This window comes from Leucopleurus acutus (assembly GCF_964270905.1).
Source record: "Leucopleurus acutus genome assembly, chromosome: 8".
Classification (NCBI taxonomy): Eukaryota; Metazoa; Chordata; class Mammalia; order Artiodactyla; family Delphinidae; genus Leucopleurus; species Leucopleurus acutus.
The window spans coordinates 60069792-60091010 of record NC_139151.1 but is presented as its reverse complement, the minus strand read 5'-3'; the positions used below and the strand labels follow the sequence as shown (position 1 = coordinate 60091010).

At 51.0% G+C, this 21219-nt stretch overlaps 1 protein-coding gene across 1 annotated transcript; it reads right to left on the bottom strand.

The window, feature by feature from the left end:
• Positions 1-575: 575 nt before the first annotated feature.
• LOC309965453 (short transient receptor potential channel 2-like) lies at positions 576-20665 on the bottom strand (the record flags this gene model as incomplete). The annotated part of the gene is given in 16 exon segments (XM_082844984.1): positions 576-967; positions 1884-2013; positions 4561-4639; positions 4762-4889; positions 5449-5641; positions 8805-8897; positions 9821-9911; positions 9914-9964; positions 10057-10248; positions 13203-13377; positions 14535-14603; positions 14605-14700; positions 15660-15872; positions 17514-18138; positions 18140-18219; positions 20546-20665. Coding segments are annotated over 16 exon segments (2727 nt in total).
• Positions 20666-21219: the final 554 nt, after the last annotated feature.

The following is a 21219-nucleotide window of genomic DNA, read 5'->3' as shown; positions in this document are numbered from 1 at the left end:
CCCTGCTCTGGCCATATGGGACTCAGGGACTGAGGGACTAAAAAGAATGACTTTTTGATCACTTTTAGACATGGTCTCAGTGCAGACCCTTGTCACACACTGTAACCTGCAAACCCAGACGCTTTAATAGACAGAGGTTCCTCACAACAGCCCTGAAGGCAGGAAGGGGGACAGATGGCTTCCTAGGCCACTTGTCAGATGAGGAATGCAGAGCCAAGGAAGGAAGCAACTTGCTGAAGGTCAGAGAGGTAGTGCTGAAACCAGGACCCTTACCTCCTAGTCCAGAACGCTTTCCACCAAACATCTGAAGGAACTCAAAGTAGGATCCTAAGCCCCAGATATCTGGGACCCCAGAGCAAGCCATTTCTCTCTGCCCTGCTCCCACAGGGTTCATTTTGGGCTTGGGGATCTCAAAACATCAAGAGACAGAGATTCTCACACACTCTGGAGGCATCTGACATCCAGAACAGAGGCTTTATTGAGGCAAGGGTAGCAGCACGGGCTCCTACTGAGCCCCACCCTCACCCATCTGGGGTGTTCTACTCAGCACCAGAAGGCGGGACCCTCCCACTGCATCAGGACCCCTCCTTGGTTCCCAGGTCTTCCTCCTGGGGCACGTCCCCAGCCCCCTCTGATTCTTGCTCCCTGTGCCCTAGCACGTGAGCTGGGGAGGAGGGGCCAGACTCTCCAGATGCTCGAGTCCTGGCCCTGCCTGCGTCCTGAAGCCCAGTTTCTGAAGACACCTGGGTCCCCACAATCCCTGGCACTGTCAGCTCTGGGTTCTCAGGGATGGGAGGGCCCAGGTTCTGGAAGCTGTTGCACACTCGGCTGATGGAGCGACAGAGGATGCTGGCACCGTCTGGTGGCCGGCGCAGCCTTCCCTCCACCAGAGTCCGCTGCACACCGGCTACCTCGCTTTGCAGTCGAGATACTGTCTTGGTCAGCTCTGTCAGTCTGTTGCCCAGGTCTTGGGAAGGGGTGGGGCGTGGCAGTAGTGACGGGGAGGTCACTCAGAAGATGAGCCTGCCCTGGACCACTTCTACCCTCAGCACAACCCCGGGGGACATTTATGCCGGGGGTCCTAGGCAGGAGAACTGGAGGAAGTGAGGGACTGGCTTATGGCATGTGGGTCAGGTGGGCAGGCCGAGTCAGGCGCAGATGAATCAGCAGGGCTGGGGTGGTGGTGAGTTTAGAAGATACCAAGAAGGAAAGTCTTATGGACCAGAGAAGGGGTCAGGAGTCATAGGATGGGAAATTTTCTAATGGGTAGAGATTTGTACGTCCGCCCCCTCTGCCTTCTTCCCCATCTACACCTGTCCAGCTCATACCCACCCTCAGAGCCCAGCTCTGATTCCACCTCCTCTTTCTCCAGCTTCTGGTACTCTATCCTTCTACCTTCCCATGAGCCTCTCAAAATGATAGACTCTTTCTCTTCTTTGGGCTCCCACTGCAATTTGTGTCTCTTTTTCTAAGCACTTTCTGCCTAGCGAGATGGTTTCTCTTCCTCAGCAGACTGAAAGCTTCCTATGTGTCCCTGCTGGGAACAAAGGGGACCTAGCAATGAACCCTGGTTGAATGAGTGAATGAATGAATGATGAATAAGGTGAATGAGTGAATGGGAAATGGAGTGAATGAGAGAATAAATGAACACAAGAATGAAGGTGGGAATGAAGGATTAAATCAAGTGAGTGTAATAAATGTCTAAACAGGTACGAGGGTAATTGAGTGCAAGGGCCCACACGATCTGGGCAGGTTTTGGCTTCCAAGGGTGGGTCGGAGGGGGGCCACATAGAGAACTGCAGGCTGGTTGGAGGGGTGTGAGGCTGGGTGTTCCAGCTGAGCAAGGGACAGGAATGGGGAAGGCCTGGAGGGGAGCAACTAACTTTTCCGACGGGTCTCCTCAAACTCCCGCCGCGCAGTCTCTATGTAGCGCTGTACCAGAGCCTTGATGACATGAAGCCAGTAGGATCCACGCTCTTCCTCCCCAGGCCCTGCCCCTGCCCCAGGATTGGCCTGGGATGGGAAGACAGGAGGGCGAGAGAGAGTCTTCACCCCCAGCTTTTCTCTAGTCACTGCATCCTCCCCCAGGCAATAAAGATGGAGGCAAAGTCTGTGCAGACTTTTCTATCCCTGAAGGCCACACATCTAGACCCTCATGCAGACCTGGAAGGTAGTCAGGATGGAGGCCAGAAGGGGTGGAATGGCTGAGTGCAAGAGAACCAGGGTGGGAGGTGGGTGAGGGTTAGGAGGAGAAGCAGAGTGTGGGTAGAGAGAAATGCTGAGCAAGGCAGAGTTGAGCTCTCTCCTGCCACCAACCCAACCTTGGTTTTCTTGAGTTGAGTTAGTGCAGGTTAACCCTGTCCTTCAAATTCCGCAGAGGGGAGACTAGGGAATGTGGGGAGGCATCTCCTTGGACCAGCTCATGCATATGAGATGGAAATCATCATGCAAATTAGAATGATTAGTTCTGGGTCCAGTTTTAGGCCTCAGGACAGTACCAGGAGGGCAAGTCGGGCATCTGGGGCAGATAAAGTAGAGAGAGAGCGGAGGTGAAGTAGGCAAAGTGCTGGACTCAGAAGACAGGCTCAAATCCCAGCTCGGTCACTTCGCCGCTGTGTGCTTCGAGCAAGCTACTCAACTTCTTCAGGCTGAAGGTCTCCAGATTTAAAGTGGAGATGATGATAACGCCTACTTCCCAGGCTGGTACTTCCCTGGCATGGAGTAGAGGATCTCTAAACGCTTAGGAAATAATTATTTGTATTTATCTGTATTTATTTAGCTCTCTAGATATTTTCTGGTTAGCCTATTTACTTTTTTTTTTTCTCTATTTTTTGGCCTCACCGTGTGGCCTGTGGGATCTTACTTCCCTGGCCAGGGATCAAACCCATGTCCTCTGCAGTGGAAGTGCAGAGTCTTAACCACTGGACCACCAGGGAAGTCCCTAGCCTATTTACTTTTATAATGTAAAAAAGAAAAGCCTTTTCTTAAATATTTTAAAAGGAGAGACAGGATTGACAGAGATGGTACAGCAGAAGCATGAGAGAGAACGATGGGTCTTTTCAGCTGCAGAGTATATAAAGCATATTTCTTGTATAAAATAAGGACTAAGAGCTTTGGAAAAGCCATTTCCTAAGGTGCAGGGTAGGTGGGAGGAGACACCTGATGGGGTCACCAAAGAGCAGGCTAGTGAGGTGGGGGGCAGCTGGAGGAGGGGTGGAACCTCACTGGGGGTTCAGTGGAGGGTGGGGGAGACCCCCAGCTGGCTGGTGTAGTGGGATCCATCAGGACTCAGTGACTCCCAGCACAGGCCCAGAGAACTGAATACAACTTCAGGTGAAGATGCTGAGTTGCACCCTAGAGGGGAAGCAGCCCTGACATGGGGTCTGCAAATATGCATCACCTGGCAACCTGGACAGGGCCAGGAAGTGGTCAGGGTGAAAGGGTGATAGTTCCAGAATGTGGAGTTTGAGATCCATTAGGGTGTAAGAGGTACCATGCAGGATAGCCTGGAGCCAGGATGGTGGGAACTGGGAACGCCTGGCGTTTAGTTTCCTGTAAATGTCATGTTTTCTCCATGCTTTTGCACATGCTGTTTCCTGTGCCTAGAACTCCCTTCTCCACCGTACCTGCCCATCAACCTCCTGTTTATCCTTCAGGATTCTACTCTGCCCTCAAGGTCTCCGGGAAGCTCCCTGACCCCTGAGGCTGGGTCTGGGGCCTCTCGTCCCTGCTCCAATAGCCCCCTGTGCTTCTTTCTATCATAGGTTTGTCATCATGCACAATTACAGTCCATTTCCTTCTGATGCTCTAGACTGTCAGCACCTCAAAGGACCACCGTCCTGCATATCTTTATTTCCAGAATTGGTGTGCTTTGATAAATGTTTGTTAAACAAACTGTTGACCAATCAGATAAGGGAAGGCCTTCCTCACCTGGGGATCCAGGGGCCTCAGAGCTTCAGAGTTGGCCTGTGGCCTCGCAGAGCTGACCTGGAGGCCCTGTCTTAGAGAGACCCTCAGGTAACATGTTTTAAGGGGAACAGATAGGACCCCCTACAGACCTGGCAGTAATGCTATCTGAATTAGCAAGGGGTCCCATGCCAAGCCAGACAGAGTTAGGGAGCAGATAATGAGAGGTAAGTTAGTGCCTTGGAGGCCTGCCCTCCTCTCTCAGGCCTCAGCCACCTTCTAATTTCCAGTTTGTGGGGCATTCTCCCCTTGGCTTCTTAACACGTTACTTTGAAAAACATTCAACGATACCTTGACCCAGTTTAGGGCAAAAAGTTTTGCCTAAAGCTTATGGGGTATTGGCAGCTTGGGAGGAGGGTGGCATGAACTTCTGTTCGAGCTGGGTGACACAGGATTGGAAATTTAGGAAATGGCCAAAGCCAGGAGGAGGTAAAGGCAAGCCATACGAGAGAGCAGGAATTGGGAGCAGGCTTTCTGAGAAACATACAAGGAAAGACAGACAAGCCAGGGGTGTTCAGACAAATGGATGGTATAGGCAATACAGCTGAAGACCCGGTGTGAGGAAGACCCACAGCAGGCAGAGGACGTGCTCACAAAGGTGGGGACTGGGGGAGAGGCTGGCTTCTTGGTTTTGCAGCCGGAGCCGCAACAGCAAATGAAGAGGAAAATTCTCCTGAGAAATTGAGGTGAAGGGAGGGGGTTAGTTAGAGGACAGGGTCTAGGCTAATGGGGCAGGAGCTGGGATAGGGGTGCTGAGTGCTGGGGGGTTGGGAGTGAGAGCTCTGAGGTCATCACCTGAGAAGGTAGAAGGTAGCCTTGGGGGAGGGCAGGATGCTGAAGGGCACGGGCAGCGTCAGGCCCTCTCGGAAGTAGGACAGGTAGAGCTTGGAGCAAGCAAACTTCCACTCCACGTCAGCAGCATCCTGGGGGCCAGGAGGCAGGGGCTCTGCAAGGACCACTTTGGTGCCTAGCCCTCCTGCCCACTCAGTCTGCCCCATTTCCCCCCAGCCCTCATGTCTATTCTCCAACCTCTTTCTTCTCCCCATTCTTATCTGTACCTCTACCTATCACCCACATTTCCCCTGCCTGTACCCCCCTTCCCCTCTTCCTCCCCACCACCTTTCATGCTTCTGACATCCAGTTCCATCCGGACTATTCTCCAGTCACAAACCCTAACCCATCCATCTCCTTCCCTCTCCCTTCTCACGTTCCCACCTACTTTTCCACAACACATCCTTCCTCCCCATCATAAGGTGGAAAGAGCACTAGACTTGTATCTGGAGAAAATAATAACATCATTAAGACCCTCAATCTACAGATGAGGAAAGTGAGGCCTAGAGAGGAAAACTTGTCCCCAGTCACAAAACAAGGCAGTAGTGGAGGCAGAGCCGGAACCCAAATGTCTCCACTCCTTGCATGCTATTCCTCTCCATTCCTTTCTCTCTTCTTCCCTCTGGCCTGAGCCACCCTCAGTTCATGCACCTCAGTCTCCTGGAAGGAGCTGGTGATCATGGCAATGAGCATGTTGAGCAGCGCAATGACCAGGACGATGGTAAAGATACCGTAGAGGGCCTGGCCCACCAGTTCCGGCACCAGAAACTGGGGCATGTCAACCACACTGTGCTCCTCCGTGCCGAACATCGTCCGGAACAGAAACTGGAAGGTCTCGTTGAAACTGGCATGGGGGGCTGAAGAATAGGATGTGAGGGGCGGGAGATGAGCCAGAGCGCCACCCAGACCCACTCCTCCTCGCCCTCAGGACCCAGGCAAAGGTGCTGTGCTTCCACGAAGCCCGTTGGACGGCTTGTCATTTCTGATCTCCCGCCAGAATTTACTGAGCGTATAGCAGTGCCAGGAACAGGTGCTAAGGATACAGCCGTGAACAAGACAAGCACAGTCCGTGTCTTCAAGGACGTTATGTTCTGGGTGGGGAGCGGGGGTGAGATGGACACCAACACTACAAACATCCCTAAATTGTGGCAAGTGCTATGAAGCAGCAGCACAGGATGTTATGGCCTAGTCTGGGAGCTGGGGAAAACTTCCTCAAAAAACATTCAAGCTGAGCTCTGAAGGTTGAGGGAATCAACCAGGGGGAAGGGAAGGAGATGTGAAGCGTGCCCAAGGTAGGGGAGTCTGGGGGGCATTTGAGGAACTGAGAGACGGCCAGCATAGCTCGTCTCGGAGGGCAAAGGAGAGAGAAGCTCGTGAGAGGGAAGCAGGGACCAACCAGGTCATGCATGGCCCTGTAGGATAAAAACAAAGATCCTCACTATGGCCTAGGAGCCTTAGGAAGCTATGAAGAGTTCTAAGCAGAGGGGTGACCCCTGAATTACTTTTGATAAGATCACACTGGCTGCTGTGAGGAGAGTGGAAGAGAAGCAGATGAGAGAGTGGGGGCACGGAGACCAGTCAAGAAGCTGTTGCCATGGTCTGGGTGAGAGAGGATGGTGATTGGACCACAGAAGCAGCCACCCATGCTGCTTCAGTTCAAGCCTAGATGACTGCAACAGTCTCCACAGCGGGTCTCTGGCCCCAGTCCCTCTCTCGTCCTTCCGTCCTCCACACTGCAGTGAAGGTGTTCTTTCTAAATGCTGGTCTGATGTGCTGTACTTCTGCTTGTCAAACTTTAAATGCTCCTGACTACTTTCAGTCCAAATGCCCACCATGCAATGTACCTGAGGTTTTTAGCAAAAATACTTTTGACTTAATTAGCTGTCTCCCATAAATGAGCAGGGGGGCTCAGCCTGCCTGTGCTGCCGTGGAATGACACCAGGACCCATGAAGCAGGCTGGAAGGACTAGTTCCTGTCCCTGGCACTAAGATTCATGATTTCAACTGTGTCAGCAGACTTCCTCAACATCTTGAAGCCAGGATGGGAACAAGGATTCTTGGTAAGAGGATTGGTCTGAATAAAGCCTCCATTTACTTTGGAACCATGAGAAAGACTTGACCAACATCCACAGGCCCAACCATGGGTCCTTCAGGTTCAACAATAAAACCATCATGTAGTTGCACTCAGGAAGAATTCATGATTGAACGATTGCTTGGGAGGCCATCCGGAGCTCCGGTCTGCTGGGCAAGCCAGGCTTCTCAGCAGGACCTTCATGAGCTCCGTGACCTGGCCCCTCTACCCTCTCCAGCCTCCCCTCTCAAAATCCCCTCTATGCACCAACCATGGAGGAAGTCTTGCTATTCTCCAAACATACCTCCTTGCCTTAGTATGTGCCCCCTTCTGCCCAGAATGCCCTGTACCTTCTCTGAAGTTTACAACCTTTGTAGGTGGAGTCCAGAGTTCCCTTCTCTATGAAGTCTTCCCTGATCATCAAGACAGAGGAAGGGGCTTTCCCTTCTGGTTACCCTCAGCATAAGCCCTCCTTCCTCACATCACTCATCATCTCAAACTGAGCTTATTTGTGCACGTGGCTATCTTCTCCAGGAGACTGAGTCTGGTTCACTTCTGTCTGTGCTTCCAGTGCCAGGGACAGGACCTACTACAAAGAAGGTGTCATAAATGGGTGTGAACTCAAACAGCAATGAATGAATGACTAAGAAAGTGAATGAATTTAAAAAGTGAGTGAATGAATGAATGAATGAGTGAACAATGAATGAGTGAGTGAATGAACAAGGAATTAGTTATTGGCCATATTTAGGGAGAACTGAGTATCAAAAAGAATAATGGGGCTTCCCTGGTGGCACAGTGGTTAAGAATCCGCCTGCCAATGCAGGGGACACGGGTTCGAACCCTGGCCTGGGAAGATCCCACATGCTGCGGAGCAACTAAGCCCATGTGCCACAACTACTGAGCCTGCGCTCTAGAGCCCGTGAGCCACAACTACTGAGCCCGCGAGCCACAACTACTGAGCCCGCATGCCACAACTACTGAAGCCCGCACGCCTAGAGCCCGTGCTCTGCAACAAGAGAAGCCACGACAATGAAAGGTCCGCACACTGCAACGAAGAGTAGCCCCCAGTCACCGCAACTGGGGAAAGTCCGCGCACAGCAACGAAGACCCAACACAGCCAAATATAAAAACAAATTAATTAATTAATTAACAAAAAAAGAATAATGACTGTAATGGATTATTATATTTTTTAAAAATCTTTGAATCCATAGTGATATTCAAAAAGAGTGGAGAAGGAAGCACTTCTTTGTGGCAGAATGCCAGCAAAGAAATGTACAGGGAATGACAGCAATAGAAAATCAGCATCTTGAAACCACTGTTATAATAACTGATGCAGGTAAAAATCATCTGTAAAGGGACTTCCCTGGTGGCGCAGTGGTTAAGAGTCTGTCTGCCAATGCAGGGCACGTGGGTTCGATTCCTGGTCCAGGAAGATCCCACATGCCGCAGAGCAACTAAGCCTGTGCGCCACAACTACAGAGCCTGCGAGCCACAGCTACTGAAGCCCATGCACCTAGAGCCTGAGCCCTGCAACAAGAGAAGCCACTGCAATGAGAAGCCTGCGCGCCACAATGAAGACCCAACGCAGGCAAAAATTAATTAATTAAACAAAAATCATTTGTGGATGATAAATCCACTCAGAGCAAAGTTGCAAGAAAGTGGTCTAGGCACACAGTCTCAGCATCTCTCTTCATTACCACAAGGGTATCTCCTTTTCAATGGAGAGGTTTGCTAGACCAATGGGCCTCACCAATGGGCTAAACTGACATTGTGAGCCTCCTGATGTGATATGATGGAAAGTACACATCATCAATTAGGTTGCGTTCTTGCCAAAATTGCTTAAGTTGAATCTAATCATGAGAAAGAGGTGATTACTAAGCTCCAAGTTCACGGTCCCAGAATCCCACCTGCCCATCCTGCCTCTGCCCCTGAGTACTTGCCCAGCTGCTCTGTCTCCTGGTAAGGCACGTAGATGTTGTTGAGGCCGCAGAGGAAGGTGGTCAGGATAATTGTGAGAATGAACATGAACCTGGCAGGGGGTGGGATGGGGGAGGGTCAGAGCAGGTCTCTTCCCTGGGAGAAGTCAGGCTCTGGGAAGAGAGATGGGGGTGATGGCTCCCAGTCTCAGCCTCTACTTGACAAGGATTCGTGTGGTTATTATTAAGAAGAGAGAAATTAAGGGGTGGGAAATGAGAAGGGATTTAAAGGGTGCTGAAGCAGAAGCTCTCCCTCCAGAATAAAGGATTCTGGGTTGAAACAGTCAAAGCTGGGCATGGGTCAGGCTCCCAGGGAGGGACCGAGATGCTGAGATGTGGTACAAGGATGAGGGAGAGTCACAGAGTCCTACTGGACAGGATTTATCACCAGTGGAGTTAAAGCCACATGTGAGTTGAGTTGGCTGGCAACACAGAAGGCTAGGAGAGTCTCAGGGGTGGGATGGCAAGTTCTCCAAGCTGAGCTGAGCTCGGCTCTGATTAGGGTGAAAGGCCAGGTAGGCTGTAAATGATTAAATGATAATTACCAGGAAGACCAGATAATTCCATGAATTCCAAAAGCAGTTGTAGAGTGGAAACCATCCAAAGGGACCCCTGAGTCCAGTGCCTCACCACAAAGATGGGAAAACTGAGCCCCAGAGAGGGCCATGGAGACAACAAAGGAACTGCGACTGGAATGCCAGCCAAGGGCTCTTTCTGCTATTGGTGGTTCCTGATCTTTGTAGTCATGGGCCTCTTTGAGAATTAGATGAAAGTTATAGACCCTCTCTGCAGAGAAATGTACCTTTACATTTATATCCGAAAATTTGCCTTTAGTTTCAGGGTTTCCGAGGTCTCTGGAGCCTGTACAAGCAACCCAGGATAAGAATCCCTGTGCTAACTAGAGCTGGGAGCTTCAGAAGGAGATCAAGTGGGGTCCATCGGAGGAGAAGAGGCTCTGAGCAGGGGCAGTATGCACCGGATCATGTCGTCGATCATCCTGCCAATGGAAATCTGCAGGGTGCCCAGCGACTCATGGGCCGGCAGGATGTAGGCCAGGTGGGTGAAGCAAAGAGCACCTCAGCCAGGAACTCGTGGTCTTCCGTGCGCCACTCACTCCGCTCTGTGCAAGTGGAATGGGGTTGGGGGGCTGAGGCCGAGAACCAAGGAAGGGAGGGGACTGGGGGACTCAGGGCTGAGCTGGGAGGCACTCACCAGCCGAGGTGAAGTAGCGGCAGGCAGCCCCGTCTGGGGCATCCCGGCAGCGCCTGTAGGCCAGCCCGGCCAGGAGCACGAAGGCCGCCAGGTACAGGGACAAGACGACCGTGTCCAGGATGTTCCACCAGTCCAGGAGGTAACTGCACAGGCCCTCGATCCACACTTCCTTACACTCAAACCACAGGAAGCCTGAAGGAGGTGGTAGGGAGCCAGGGCAGGGTGAGGCGCCTCCTCCGTCCAGGTCAGAGCTGGGTTGCAGGTATGGTTGTAGGGGGAAACTATCCATGGGGTGGGAGAACTAAGATATGAAAGGCATGAAATGGATAAAATGTAGACGTTTAGTCTGCTGAAGTACAGAGATCTTACGTGAAAGCAAAAAGAACTTCTGGCTGATGCAGACTCAGCTGCCACGGAGCCTGTGCCACTGATCCCAGTTGGCTGATAAACTCAGAAAGTGAGTAACACCTTGAGAAGCTGGTTATTGGGAGGGAATGATCGAAATCTGCTTCCCCCTTCCCTCCGCCAAATATATATTGGACAACTATGTCAAGAATATTGATTTGAAGGGGCTCCAAATTACCAACCTGCTCATTATCAGCCCGGGGCCCAGGGCCTGACCTGGGGATGGAGGGTCTCGGGAGCTGGACCCCATTAGCCAGGTGACCCTGCCATGTCATACCCTTCTCCGTTCCCTGGATACAAGCATGTGCTTTTTACTCATGGTTCTGTCCACCTAGAAAGCCCTTCCACACCCTTTTAAAGGCAGGCTCGCCTTTGTGGCCCAGGACAAATCTTACCTCCTCTGTGAAGCCTTCCCTAACCGGGGGAGTGAGTTCTCACAGCTCTCTTCAGACCTCTGTGATACCATCGCTGTGGGGCACTGCAGGATATCTCTTCCTGGGTCCGCCCCCCGTCCCCTCCCCTGAACTTAGAACCCCTCAAGGGCAGGGACCATGGCCTATTCACCTCCTTGTCCCCGGTGCCCAGAACAAGGCCCAGTAGTTACTATTGAATAAAAACTGATTAAGCTCCTACCATGTGCCAGTGGGATCCTGTGGTGAATAAGACAAATACAGTCCCTGGCCTCCCCAGGTTCATAATCTAGTGAGGGAGGCGGGCGAGTAGCCAAGTCGTTACAAGCCAGTGTGGTACCTGTTAAGGTGGAAAGGAGGGGAACAGAGGCTATTGTGAGAATGTTTAGGAACAGATCCTCACCCTGATTTGGGGACCAGGGAAAGCTTCACTTCTCCCAGAAAGTGACGACTGAGCTGAGACCTGATGGAGGAGTAGGAGCCGGCCAGGTGAAGGGGCAGCACGGGCAGGGAGAGGGCTGTGGGGAAAGAGAACGTGTGCGGGCCTGGAGACAAGCAGTGCGGGCGAGGTGAGAACTGCATCCATTCCCACGGCAGCAGAGGGTGGATGCTTATTTAAATACGTTGGATGTGTAGAAGGAACCCTATTTAGTTTATCTGTGTGTTCTCAGGGCTTCACTCACAGTAGGGCAGCAGCAAGTGTTTATTGCATGAAGAAACAAGGAGTGTTCTTTTATTTATTTATTTATTTATTTATTTATTTTATTTTATTTACCTTTGGCTGTGTTGGGTCTTCACGGCTGTGCGTGGGCTTTCTCTAGTTGCGGCGAGCAGGGGCTACTCTTTATTGCGGTGCGCGGGCTTCTCATTGCAGTGGCTTCTCTTGTTGAGGAGCACGGGCTCTAGGCGTGCGGGCTTCAGTAGTTGTGGCTCGCGGGCTCTAGAGTGCAGGCTCAGTAGTTGTGGCGCACGGGCTTAGTTGCTCCGCAGCATGTGGGATCTTCCCAGACCAGGGGTTGAACCCGTGTCCCCTGCATTGGCAGGCAGATTCTTAACCACTGTGCCACCAGGGAAGTCCGGAGTGTTGTTTCTTAAGACTTCTTCCCCCGTGGGCAGGAACTATATTGGTTTCATCTGCACCCAATACAGGTCAATAATGTTTAGTAAATAACTGCATGAGAAACTTTTCCTCTTGCATGGCTCTTGTTTTCTTCCCCAGAGTTTCTTGGCCAAATAGTCTTTCAGGCCTTACTGACTGGCTTGGTACAGGGTAGAGTAGCGGACTTAGTCTACTGGTGTCTTGGGAGTTTGCTAACTAAGCTAGAGACAAGTAAAGGGAAGACAGATGAGGAAGGGACCCCCAGTCCAGCTGCTGAGCTGACCAGCCAAATGCTCGGTAGAGCCCTGGAGGTTACTGTCAACTGCATTTGCTGAATTGTTTGCGAATACTCAATTCTGCTATAGAAGCAAAGAACATCAATGGAATGGCTGGAACTTATGCATTAAGCATATATAAGTTAGTTATCTGGGTGACATGTTGGACAAATAAAGCAAGTAGAGCATATGTGTGTGAACATATGTAGAATATTTAGGGTAGACACTAAATATTAATAATACGCTGAATATACACAAGGCAGATGAGGCCCTTAGGATTCATCAGATCTTAAATCAGCTTCCCACTGGTGATACCCATTCTGGCCTCACATGTCCTCTGCCCAAAAATTGCGAAGAAAAGTCACAGCTGTTCACCAGGATGATTAGTAAGCTACAGCTGTGGTCAGACATACTTGCCCCTGTGTTTCTCCTCCAATCAAGTGTTGGGGCCAGGCTGCTTCCGGCTGTTGTATCCTCTGCTCAAACCTCAACTCTGGTCCTCGAAACACCACCATCATAAGTACACCATTTATAGGTTAAATAAACTGTATGATTCAAGCAACTTAATTTGGTCTGTGAGCCTTTCTGTTCCATGACCTTCGGGATAGATTGCCTGGTGGCGTACTTGCTGGCTACCATTACACCAAGGTAATCTCCCACCGGACACAGTGGACCAGTGTCTTATTTGTGGGAGGATATGAACATCCAGAATGGGTAGCGACTGGTGCCAGGGTAGGGGAAGAATGGGGTCCTTGCTCAGGGGGTCTATCACAGGGCTAGGTCCCCTGATTAGAGGTGAAGAGGAAACCCTTGGTGGACCAGAGCCCGGAGGGGTCTGGTTATGTGTTCAGGGAGAATCTACAGGGGCAGCCCCCCTCCATGGGGGTGCTTACTGTGAAGAAAAGTGAGGGGGCCCCCAAGGGGGTCTGCCACAAATAAAAGGCCCCACACATGTACCTGCAACCCAAACCATGTGTAGTGAAGTCTCCCAGACACTGTGGCTGCGGCCTCGGAAGGTACTCAGCTGTGTTTCCATGACCAGGGACTCTCCCAGCAGGAAGATGCGGAACCACAGATAGGAGGCCGAGTGCAGCAGGAACTTCAGCACCGGGATCTTCATCAGGCAGCCCAGCTTGGGGGAAGGAAGGAGAGCAGGGCTCTCAGAGTCCTGTTCAAATCTCTCCCCACCCTGGATAACTTCCGGGATGCTCAGCTCCCACATGTCTCCTCCTCTCATTCACTCACTTATTCAGACATTTATGAAGAATGTACTGTATGTTAGGCCTTCCCCTTTCGTATCTATTTTTTCCTTCACAACCGCATGAGGTGGGTATCGTTATTCCCATTTTTTAGCTAAGGAACTGAGGATCACAGAGATAAAGTAACTTTCCCTGGGGGGTCCCACAGGCTCTTCAATCACAACCATGTTAAAAAGAAATTCATCACTTTTGATCCCAAACTTGTTCCTTCTCCTCTTCCTCCTGTTTCCCCATCTTAGAAAACGTCCTGGCCACCCAGACCAGGAAGCTTAAAGGCATCTCTGCATCCTCTCTCTCATACACTCTGACAGTCTCCCTAACTCCCGCCCCTCCCCCAATCCATCCTTTACACCACTAGGAGAGAGAGCTTTCTAAAACACAAAACTAATAGGATCTCTCACCTCATTACAGTCTTCCAGTGGCTCCCATCATTGCATAAGGCTCTGTGGGACCCGGGCCCCTGCTTACCTCCTACCACTCGCCATTTGCACTTATGCTTTAGCTACACAGAGTTCCTCTCAGTCTCTAATAGTTTGCATTCTCCCTCCCTGGGCCGTTGATGGACATGCTGCTCTGCTTCCTGGAGCACTGCTCACCCTATTCCTCACTTGATTTACAGGTACCTGGCTTGCTCTTTATTATATCCCCAGCACCAGGCACGATGCCTGGTTCACAGTAGGGTCTCAAGGAAATATTTGTTGGGTGAAGGAATAGAAATATCTGGGTCCACAAGGGCTCCCAAAGAATCTGTAGGTTGGGGCAGAGTCTCTTTAGGAGATTATAGGGCTGTATATACGACTCAGGCTTCGGAGGCAGAGAGACCTCAGTTTCAATCCTGACTCTGCTATTTACTGTGGACAAAAGAGCATTCTGTTCCTTGTGTCTCCACTGTAAAATCCAGGTGCAATGCCTACCTTCCAGGACCACCTCAAATTACCTGATGGGAACATTCCCAAAGTGCCTGGCCCAGGGCCTGGCATAAAGCAAGTGCTCAATAAATGACAGTTATCATTACTTCTATTCTTAGTACCCGGGACTTGGGCGCCAGCCAGTGGCCAAGGCAGAGGAAGGGCGTGGTGAGGACGATGAGGAAGGCGACCAAAGAGCTTCCAGATACTGGTGCTCCCACGCCAGCCAGCCAGGCTCCCATGCCAGATGGAGGACAGGACCTGCTGGCAGATGGGGGGTGCTACAAACTAAGCAGAGATGGGAGTGAGGAGAGGGGGTGGCCACCAGCCAGGGAGGAGGAAGGGGAGCTAGTTGGGTGCACTGACTTCCCTGCCATAGAGGTTGAACCATGTTTTTTTTCTTCCCAGGCCAGCCAGCTCAGAAGAGAGGCAACCCACTTGCCATGTGACCTTGGGCAGACCCCACCCCTCTTTGGGACTTGGTTTCCTAGTCTATGAAGAAGTTGAATTCAAAGATTTTCCTGGACTCTCCAGATCCTCTGTTCCTGAATCTAAGTCAGGCAGTGGTGGGTGCAACTGGGTACCCAGTCCCAGAACCCGCAGGATTCCTTGTCTTCTTAGAGATGTGAGGCACCAGCCTTCATGGTCTTGAGGAGGGATGAGCAGGGAAGTGGGCTCTGGTGTCTTAGGGAGCCATTGTGAAGGAAGGTTTTTGGCTAAGCTCCTGGTGGGCTAGGATATCTAGGGTAGGTGAGAGGGAGCAGTAAGGGGGGGGGTAGGCTAGAAGGAGAGCATGTCTTAGGCTTAGGGGGCAGGCGTCTAGTGCAATGGGGAACCATGGAATCACTTGACCCTTAAGCCCTGAGAGATGTAGTCTAATCTTGCTGAATAGAGTGAGATACTGAAGTCTAACAACAGAAAAAGACCACACCAAACCTACTCAGCAGGCCAGAGGCTGAGCTGAGGGTAAGACCCAGAAGTCTGTTCTGAAGGTGGGGTCTGGGTGGGTAGTGGGACTTCCAAGGGCTGGGGAGAGGTTAGGGACTTAGACTGAAGGTAAGAAGGGCAGGTGGGAGACCCACAGAATCAAGGGTCTAGATAGAAGGGTGCTCAGAATGAAGATCTAAGAGGGGTCCTGAGGGCAGTGAAAGGACTTGCTTAGGGTTGGAGCAGGGACTACGTAGAGGTGGCAGGGCAAGGGGTCAGGGCAGGGCAGGGGAGGAGGGGGTGGGTAGGGCCCAGCTGACCCACTTCTGGTTGTAGGTGATGGCCAGTCGCAGCCTCACCAGGTTGGGGATGCTTTCCTCAAAGGCCTGGTCCAGACCCTCGGCCTTGGGCTCAGTCTTGCTGTCCTCGCCCAAGTCATCGAGCACCGCAGTGACCTTGCTCTGGTTCTGGCACATGCCCAGCAGTTCAAAGCCGTAGTCCTGGCTCAGCGACTCCAGGGCAATGTACTCGGGCTGTAGGGAGGAAGTCCGTGTGCGCCTGCCACCATCCTCCCAAAAGTGGGTCTGGGCCACTCTGTTCTGCCCTCGGCCGTCACTTCCCCACAGCTGGTGTCACCCTGAGTCCTCTATTCCTTTCTTCCCTTCCACCCCACCTATCGTCTTGGCTATAACGAGGCACTTCTTGGGTCAACTTTGCTTCTCTGTCGCTGCATCTACCTCATTGCTGAGTCATTTCAACTCAGACCCCTCCGTCACCTTTGTCCACCCCTTGTATTTCCTCCTCCCTATTCCTGTCCCACTTCCGCTCCTATTCTTCACGCCTTCTTGGGTTAATTGAATTACTTTGTTGAGCACCTACCTTATATGAGAGCCCGTGCTGGCAGTTTTAGGAGCTGCAGACACGAGTGGGCAGTTCTTGTTTCCACTTTACCCGTCCTAGCCTCAGTTTTACTTGGGGCCCTAACACCAGAGGGAATCCAGGCTAGGATTTTAGGAGGCTAGGTCTGAGTCCCAGCATGGTCCCTCAGGTGGTGTCACGCTGGGTAAGGTATTTCCCCTATCCAAGCTTCAGCCCCCTTGCCTGGAAAGTGGGGACGATCATTCCTGCTGCCTCCTTCCGTGGGCTGCTATGAGGATGAGGGATGGTCCTTTGGAAAGGGCTGCTCTTCCCTGCTACCTGTGAAGTGGAGGCTCTTCATTCCCTGATCCTTCTACAACTCTGGAGAAGCAGCATGCTCTTCCCTGAGCTCGTCTGGCACAGGTCATCCTGCCCTAGGACTCTGTTAATATCTCTGTTTGTTTCCCCACCTAATGGTAATCTTGACCATGGGAACCAAGTCTGCCTGGCACAGAGGGGATGTCAGTGGATGGGTGATGGATGGAACTGGACTGGTGAATTCAAAGCCCCTGACCAGCCCCTGCCTCCAGGCCTCCCTGGCTCCCCTTCATGCATTCTGTCTGCACAGGGTTCCTGCACTCATCCCATGTCTACTGTTACTAGCCGAGAGTCTTTGCTTGGACAGAATCCCTACCTCAAATATCCTCCCTACTCCTCTTCACTTGTGTTAAACCACCTCGTTGTGTAGCCAAGATTAATCCCACTTCTTCCAAGGAGTCTGCCCTGCACACAACATCTGTAGCTTCTTGACCTCTTTGCTGCTCCTTAGAAGCCCTCTGGTACCATCCACAGAGACCCTGAATGAAGCTGAGCATCCTGGGAGTCTTGTCCGCCTCTCTCTGCCCTCTCTCTCCCTGCTGCGATCACAAGCATGAGGCCCCAGCGCACAATGCTCTACGTGGGACCACACAGTAGGTATTCCGAAAGGACAGGTTCTACTGAATGTCATCTCTAAGTCTGTCCAGCTGCCTTCCTATCTATGTTCTCTCTCCTCCCTCAGACTGACCCAGGAGACACCTAGGATAGGGTCTGTCCCACCCCCATGAGACTAGGTACCCCTAGAGTGACAGCTGTCTGCAATTAGAATGAGATCCCCCTCAGGGTGGAATTCTGCAGCTCCCCATCAGAATGGAGGTTTCCTGAGAACATCTTTCTGTTGTTTCCCTCTTCCCAGAACACCCACCACAGGCCCGACCACGCCCCGGTGGAGGACAGATACGGGACACCGAGGGCAGGGGAAGGGAGCAGAAACCAAACTTAAACTCAGGCTCCTTGTGGGCAAGGCGCCTGAGCTCGCAGCTGAGCTGGAAGGCAGCCAGCATGGCGTCCTCACTGGCCAGTGAGAGGTGGGCGCAGCTGGCAATGCCATGACAGGTGTTGATGCGGGACAGGGAGAACTGGAGCAGATCACAGCAGCATGTGTTGCTGCACTCGAGGCAGGCACAGGAGATAGGGTGGGGCCGGGCGATGCTGTGGCCCTGGTCCATGAGCAGCTGGGCAATCTCATACAGGTCCTTCTGGCAGGCCAGGGTGAGGGAGGTGACACCAGGGGCAAAGCGGGGGCCATCGACTGATGAGTCAAAGAAGTCCAGTGAGAAAGACCTGGTGTCCACCTTGCGGCCCTTCTCCCATTCCAGCCAGGCCAGCAGGCGACGCACCACTGCCAGCTGGTTTGTGTCCACAGCCACCAGCAGGGCCTCGTGGATCTGCCGGAAGTCGAACTTGACACTGGCCAACAGCACATCACTGATGGCCTTGTGGCCCAGGCGGATGGCCAGATTGAGCGCCTCCCTCCAGCAGTGGTCCTCAGCCTCCTCCACATTCTGCAGGGGCCTGCCTGGCCCGCCGTCTGTGGTCTCAACCCGCAACTCCAGCAGCTGCTACACCAGGTCCAATGGCACCCAGCAGCGGAGGTGGGAACTTAAGCTTTCTGTTCACAATCTCGGTCCACTTAGGCTGAGGCTGGATGAAGGAGTAGAGAGGGTGGGACCCCGAGTCTCCAACCTCCTTTGCTTTGGGGCCTCCCTCACCCTTCCACCTTCAAGCCCTTAACTCTCTATACCCAGGCAACATTATAGTCTTCCTATCCCAAACACACAATAACACAAATTTCCATTTTTGTTTTAGGTAACACTTATGTAGTGCTTAAGTACAGGTAGTTTTCAAAACTTCATAAGTAAGTAACTCAAAACTTCATAAGTAAGTAACTCAAAACTTCATAAGTAAGTAACTCATTCAATTCTTAAATATCCCTGTAAGGTAGGAGCTATCATTCCCTCTTTAACAGGAGAAGAAGCTGACATACAGACATGCCAAACCACTTAACGAGGTGGGCAGCCAGGCATTCTGGCTGAGGAGGTGGTATTGCTAGTTACTTTTCCATGTTACTTCTCAACTCAGATAGAAATTATTACTAGTAGCTTTGGGATTTCTGGAATCTCTACTTCTTCAAAAGCCCCCAAATGTGGGATATGAGAATGTAGGTAAGTAAATACTTTCCCTCTTTTAAGGAAAATAACAATGCTACCACTTTTATCTGTTTTACTCTGAAATTAAATTCTACATTAGGGGCTTCCCTGGTGGCGCAGTGGTTGAGAGTCTGCCTGCCGACGCAGGGGACACGGGTTCGTGCCCCGGTCCAGGAGGATCCCACATGCCGCGGAGCAGCTGGGCCCGTGTGCCACAACTACTGAGCCTGCGCTCTAGAGCCTGCGAGCCACAACTACCAAGCCCATGTGCCACAATTACTGAAGCCCACGCGCCTAGAGCCCGTGCTCCGCAACAAGAGAAGCCACCGCAGTGAGAAGCCTGCGCACAGCAACGAAGAGTAGCCCCCGCTCACTGCAACTAGAGAAACCCCACGCAGCAACGAAGACCCAATGCAGCCAAAAATAAGTAAAATAAATTAAAAAAAAAAAAGAAAAGTAGAAAGTAGTTTATTAAGTCAACATAATTCTAATCAGAATTCCAGCAGAAGTTGCTGGCAATCACCACAAAGTCATCAACCAATAAAGGGCCACAAATTGCTAAGACAATTCTAAAAAGATGGATCAAAGAGGTGGAGAACAACTCTGAAAAGAATTACAAAATCACAGTATTTCAACATATGGTCTATAGAAACAAGCAAATAGATTCCAGAAACAGACTCATATAAATGGGAATTTACAACCTGTTAAGTTGACTGTAAGATAGAGCACGATTTTGGCAGAAAAAGATGAAGTAATAAATGGTGTTCAGAAAACTGGTTCACACCTAGAGGGATGGGATAGGGAGGGTGGGAGGGAGGCTGAAGAGGGAGGGGATATGGGGATATATGTATACATATAGCTGATTCACTTTGTTATACAGCAGAAACTAATACAACATTGTAAAGCAATTATACACCAATAAAGATGTAAAAAAAAAAAAGAAATAAAGAAAACCGGTTCACAATGTGAAGAAAAATAAAAGCAGATCCCTACCTCATAACATATTTTTAAAATTTTACTCAAATGGATCAAAGATGGAAATATGAAAAATAAGGTAACACAAGGTTAAAATACAAACGACTGACTGAGAGATATCTGTAACACATATAAACTTGGATAGTATGCAGAAGTACTTTTATTTTATTTTATTTTTGTAAAGAGGATTCGGGGACTTCCCTGGTGGCACAGTGGTTAAGAATCTGCCTTCCAATGCAGGGGACACGGGTTCCATCCCTGGTCAGGGAACTAGATCCCACACGCATGCTGCAACTAAGAGTTCGCATGCCACAACTAAGGAGCCCGTGAGCTGCAAACAAGGAGCCTGCCTGCTGCAACTAAGACCCAGAGCAACCTAAGAAAATAAAAAAAAATTTAAATTAAAATAAAGAGGATTCAATAAAATAATTTATGTAAATACAAAGGACAGTGCCTGACACTTAGTAAGCTCTAATAAATATCTGTGACTAACCTTACCTTATAGATAATATTATTAGGAATGCTTTGATAATATGGAATTAGCTGAGTTGAACTGGGGAAAGGAGTTGTGAGAATGTTCCCTGAAGCTCAAAAGTTGACAGTCCTGGTTAGGAGGCAGGGGGTTGGAAATGAGTTAGGAAGCTGTAAGTCGGGGTGCAGCATAGTGAATAAGGTGTACAGGACGAGGGTAAAGGTAGGAGCTGGGGACGCAAAGTGTGGGCATAGGAAAGAGTACGGAGCTGTGTGAAGTGGATCCTGAGGCGTGAGAGCCTAAGAAGCAGTTGGGGGCCGTGCAAGTCCCGCAAGGCTCTTCAGCTCTCAGCTTCGGAAGCCTAAGCCGCTACTTCCACGGCTCCTCGGAATGCGCTGTTCTGTCCACTTCCTTGATGGTCACCCTTCCTCCCTTTCGTCCATTCCCCTCCCCATCGACAACCCCAACGACCCTCACCCGGGATAATGGGCATCGAAGAGCCACCTCTGCCTCAGATCCTGGGCCACAAACCCATTATCCTGCCAATTCTGCTCTCTGACCTCCGCCTTCTGACCCAAAGCGCCACTCTTCCGCCTCGCGAAGTCCGTGAATTCGTTCTGGGGCCTCAAGAAGCCGCTGTTTCCGGAAATGACTCCCACCTAGGTAAGAAGGCATGTGCTATTGCCAGGAAAATACATTCGGTGGTTTATGTATATTTCACTCGTTACAAATCTCCTCTAGAGAGAGCGGAATTTAAACTTCCGGGTCAGCTTCCATGCATTCTAGGAAATGTAGTCCTTAGTCTCCATGCTTCACTCCTGTTGCCCAGGGTGAGGGAGCGTCGCGAAAGTAGACGGTTTAGGGACCCTTCTCTTTGGCTCTCCAAAGGGGGAAATTGGTGAAATATTTGCACTGAAAATAATACAAGGCCGATTTCTCATTTTCCAAGAACTCTCCTCCGCGGAAGGTTAGAAGTATACGGGATCCGTCCCTCCTTAACCTTTACGTGGGTAGCAGGTAGATGGTCTCTTAGTTCGCCTCAGGTCT